General features: G+C 33.8%; 1 protein-coding gene across 1 annotated transcript in view; it reads left to right on the plus strand.

The window, feature by feature from the left end:
• LOC106789431 (patched domain-containing protein 3-like) overlaps positions 1-3,691 on the plus strand; it is a 4,888-nt gene extending 1,197 nt beyond the window's left edge. Inside the window, exons 2-8 of the mRNA XM_014753618.1 lie at positions 207-289; positions 350-794; positions 1,217-1,471; positions 1,555-1,857; positions 1,921-2,485; positions 2,547-3,029; positions 3,108-3,691. Of these exons, the coding sequence (XP_014609104.1) occupies positions 207-289; positions 350-794; positions 1,217-1,471; positions 1,555-1,857; positions 1,921-2,485; positions 2,547-3,029; positions 3,108-3,514 (2,541 nt within the window). The 3' untranslated portion in view covers positions 3,515-3,691. The remainder of the gene's footprint in view (positions 1-206; positions 290-349; positions 795-1,216; positions 1,472-1,554; positions 1,858-1,920; positions 2,486-2,546; positions 3,030-3,107) is intronic.
• Positions 3,692-5,192: the final 1,501 nt, after the last annotated feature.

Consider the following 5,192-nt stretch of genomic DNA (forward strand, 5'->3'; position numbering starts at 1 on the left):
TAGTTATGTTCATAAGTCAATATAACATCATTTTTATTACAGTCATAAGTTTTCACTATCTTATATATAGAGTCAATTTTTAAAAACGTTATTCTACTATAACTTTTCGAACACTACTACTATATTATGTTATCAATTTTTACCCTCTTATTAATTTTTCTATATTATTCAAAATAAGTAATTACATTGATACGCATTATTTTCAGTTGAATGAAATCACAAAACAAGTGGTATTAACTAAAGTTCCTGGTATACATGCTCATATTTCATGGACAGATGTGTGCTTTAAGTAAGTTATTATATATCTAAAAAGCTGCAAACAATACTAAAAATTCTGCTTTGTTGATAGAATACCTTCCATAAAGGGTCATATCCGAAATACAAGGAGTACGAATTATTTGGACAATGAATTCTTTGAAGAAGAACCTTCTGCAGATTTAAATAAAACAGTATTTGAACCGGCTGTGCATGCAGATACTAATTTATATTGCAGAATATATGATAGTTTACCGAGAGTTTGTTTTATGTATAGCATACTTGATCTTTGGGAATATGACAGCAATAGGATCAAGAATCAAACAAAAGAAGATATCATTATGAGGATAAATACTGTTAAAGTCAGCCCTACTCTTGGTCATCCTATGAATTTCACCGATCTCCTAGGCGACGTTACAAGAGACAAAAATGGGAGAATCGTGTCAGCCAAAGCACTTAAAACGCAGTTCATGGTGCGCGTTAACTTTTCTAACATAGACATGGACACGTTTGGAAATGATGCTGGAACAGCTGATTGGGTAAGGTAAGTCTCTATGTCATTTTTAATGCCTATACATTATGTTTTTGCATATGTATAATTTATGTGAATATTACAAATTAAATATTTTTTTCTCTTTTATTGAAGTTAAAAAAAAAAGTAGAAATGAAGAATAGATGAGACAAGGTGAACCACATATTCGATTACATTTTATTTTCAAAGTGTTAATAATTAGTGTTTATATAATAGGTAGTTGAAAAGTGATTGGAATACATATTTAGTAATTTGTACATAAAGACTAACTGCATAAAATGATGTATAAGTATACATACTACTCGTAATAGTCTATCTTAACTTAATCATTGGTTTTCAGAAATGAATAATTAAATGTACACCATATTAAAATTAATAGAAAGATAATTAGTAATAAGATTTTTATTCTTAATGATAATTTATACTCAGGCGACGGAAGAAGCATTGAAGTGGGAATCAGGATTTCTCCTTACTCTAGAAAAAGCTTCAACAAAATTAAAAAATTGGAATAATAATCACTATCGTAATGAAACGTTGGGATTATTTTATGAAGCAGGTAGAAGTTTTGGAGACATTAGTTCGTCTACCTTGTTTCAAGATATAGATAAATTAGCAATAGGAATATTGTTGATGTTCTTTTACGTTCAATTAATTCTTTCTAATTTCAACTGGGTAGAATGGAGGGTAATTATAATGGTTCTATAATTTGACACTTATACAAATTGTTTCATACATATATACTATGTTGATATTTTTATTTGAAATAGTTTTGCCTCACTGTGACTGGATTACTTTGCGTTGGTGGTGCCTTCATAATATCCATTGGTGTATGTTCAGCAATTGGAATTCCTTATGGTCCAGTACATACATCCTTACCATTTATGTTACTGGGTCTTGGAATAGACGATTTGTTCGTAATGATGGCTTCTTGGAAGCAAATACATTCGCTCGAAGAAAATAGAAAAAAAGCATTGCATGAAAGGATAGGTCTAGCATTGGGCCATGCGGGTTCTGCTATTTGCATCACATCGTTTACCGATGTCGTTGCATTTATTATCGGTGCATCGACGGTATGCATTCATCATTTTTATGACTATAAATTGAAGAAATATTTAAGTATAATTAATTTTCAGATATTACCGTCGCTCCAATCATTTTGTATTTACGCTGCAGTCGGAGTTCTCGTGACGTTTTTATTACAAATCACATTTTTTGTCGCTTTTTTTACCTTGGATGCGAAACGAATCCAACAGAAAAGAAATGGTTTCATACCTTGTATAGTTCATGAAAATTATATTTCAAAAATTGTCGATCCCAACGAAACATTCTCAACGAAATTAATAGATCGCTTGTATTCAAAGATCGTTCTAACTGTACCTGGAAAGTTAACTATTCTACTGATCACGATAATAGCAGCATCGGTAGGTGCAGTTGGTTCGTATCAATTGGAACAGTGGTTTGATCCAATATGGTTTTTACCAAAAGGTACTCATTTGAGCGACTACATAGTTGCAAGGAATCAATACTTTTCTCAAAGAGGTCACAGTGCTTACGTTTTTATTGGTGACATTGATTATACGTCGGAATTCTCTAAAATAATGACGCTTGCTTCAAATTTGAAAAATTTATCGTCAGTGGAGAAAGTCGATTCTTGGCCAGAGGAGTTTGCAAATTTTGTGCAAAAATTTTATCAAGCAGGTATGTCTGAAGATATTCGCGAATGATATAATTTGTTAATATAGTTTTGATTTATCTTTAGACTTAACAACGAACAAGATCAAGAACGAAGATTTTCAACGATATTTATCGAAATTTCTCTTTAGTCGTATGGGTGGAAAATATCAAATGAATTTTCACTTCGATGGAAAACTCAAGTGCGGAGAAGACGCACCTCGCATTTTAATTGCTACTATAGAATTTTTCTTTACCAAATTTACCGGTCCTCACCAATGGATTCCAGCGATGGACGATACTAAACAAGTTGCGAGGGAAACTGGAATCAATGGATTCGTGACGATTTGGAGTAAAATGTTTAGTACTTGGGTGACTGATAAATTGATCGCACAGGAAGTCTTGCGAAATATTATTTTAGCTCTTATTTGTGTAATGGGTACTACCGCGGTTCTGATAGCAGAACCGCAAACATGTTTCTGGATCTTGTTGTGTGTACTTCTGACGCTTCTTAATGTTTGTGGGTTTATGTATTTCTGGGGATTAACAATAGACATAGTTTCATGCATAGGTGAGTTGTTTCTAATACCGAATCTGATTGTATCTAAGGTAACGAATAAAACATTTGTCGTTAATATGATTTAAACAGGTCTAGAGTTAGCGGTTGGTTTGAGTGTGGATTATGCCGCACACGTAGCACATGCTTTTCTGAATGCCTCGTCAAAGAAAAATAACAATCAAGATCGTAAGATAAGAGCATTGATCGCAGTAAAACACATTGGAGCTGCTGTGGCATATGGTGCGGGCTCAACATTGTTAGCCCTCTCGATGTTAGCTTTTTCGGATGCCTATGTGTTCCGTGCGTTTTTCAAAATATTTTTCTTAGTAATATTATTTGGCCTTTGGCACGGCTTGTTGCTCCTACCCATCGTACTGAGCACGGTGGGCCCACAAAGTCTTCGACATAATAACGAGCGACGCTCAAATGATACCGACGCGGCGAGGGTAATGGACGAAGAAGCTGATAAGCCGATGAACAAGGAAACGGAAAACTAATTTATTATATTTTATATAATGATAAAATATCTTTGTGTTTTTTATAGAGATTCACCAAGTTCTTGCACTTCGCCCTATTTTTTTCTTTATCAATAATATTTATTTTTGGTTCAATAAACATACAAAATTATTACACTATTCGTACTATTAATCACACATTTATACAAAAATAATAATAATAATAATAATAATAATAATAATAATAATAATAATAATAATAATAAAAGTCGAATAACCTAAAAACGGCATTATTTATAATATATTTATATATAATATATTAAGAGATATTATAATAAAACAAGTACAAAATAATATTGTAGCAAGGATTGATATAGAGATTTATTATTTTTAATAATTATCGATTGGAAAGGAACATGACTATTATAAACGTAACGTAATCCTGCTCTTCCTCTTCATGCATGATGCATTATTTTCTTTCCATGTATTTTAAACCTTTTATTTTTTTCGTTTTATCTTGCCTCTTGCACCTTGTATCTCTCAATATGTATAATCGTAATTAATGTTTATGACGTAAAAATGAGCGGCGAGGAAGCGACCATGGATGCGATCGGTCTGCTCCTTCCGCTGTTTCTCTCAGTCTTGCACAGTCTAAAAACATTCGCTCGATTCTTTTTCACATCATTTCTCTATCTCTTTCTCTCAATATATTTTCTCTCTCTCTCCCCTCCTCTCCCCTCCTTCATTCTTATCTTTATCGTTGATAATCTATTTTATTTTGTTTTTATCAGTTTTTTATATTTTCACAGAGACAGATTTTTCAAGGATAAAAATAAGTAAAGTTAAAGACTGAGGAGGAAGAGAGTGTGAGAGAGAGAGGAGAGAAAGAATATAAAGAAGAAAGAAAATAGACTTCACACAGTATACACAGTCACACACAGGCAGACGTATACACCCGAAGAAACACCAAACACTCGGAGAGGCGCGCTCACGTTTCTAAATTCAATCGTACATTTATCAGAGCATAACTTATGTTAGACGTGACAACGCGCGGGATAGTTGAACCCGTCATCCTAGATATCATCAGAAAACCGATTGGTGTAGGAGGCATGGGAGTGGTAGGAAATTTAGGGTCGTCGACGGCAAAGCCATGCGTTACGAATGGAGATAGATACTCACACGCACAGACATACACACACACATACATACACAGATCTTCTTAATACTCGAAATCTCTTACAAATTGTGGGGACTTGTATATTTCATAATTAATAAGGAACCATCGATGATACAATGATAATATTTTATTTAGCAAAACGTGCCGATTTAGAGGACTGGGGGATTTGATACTGGGGGTAATAACGTTAAGAGGGGGAGAGGAGAAGGGAGTCGATGTGGCAAAACGACCTATCACACGATGAAACTGATTTAATGCGAGGTAAAACAAAGAGAGAGAAAGAGAGTTGAGATGGAAGTCATCGAGATGACGATAGACAAACGCAATGGCTTTATTATTACAAGAAAGATCGAAGGTTTAAAGAGTTGGAAAGTTTGAGGGATCAGAAGGGCATGCTATTCGTCAAGATATACGGCGTCGTTTTTTTCTTCAAGGAATAATATGCATATCCTGGAGATATATCGTGTATACCATCTGGGAAAGACACTCAGGGCAGCAGACGAGACTATTGACATAGAAACTATACTACCGACTATATGTTAT

This window comes from Polistes canadensis, unplaced genomic scaffold, assembly GCF_001313835.1.
Source record: "Polistes canadensis isolate GaletaPanama2010 unplaced genomic scaffold, ASM131383v1 scaffold_183, whole genome shotgun sequence".
NCBI classification, from domain to species: domain Eukaryota; kingdom Metazoa; phylum Arthropoda; class Insecta; order Hymenoptera; family Vespidae; genus Polistes; species Polistes canadensis.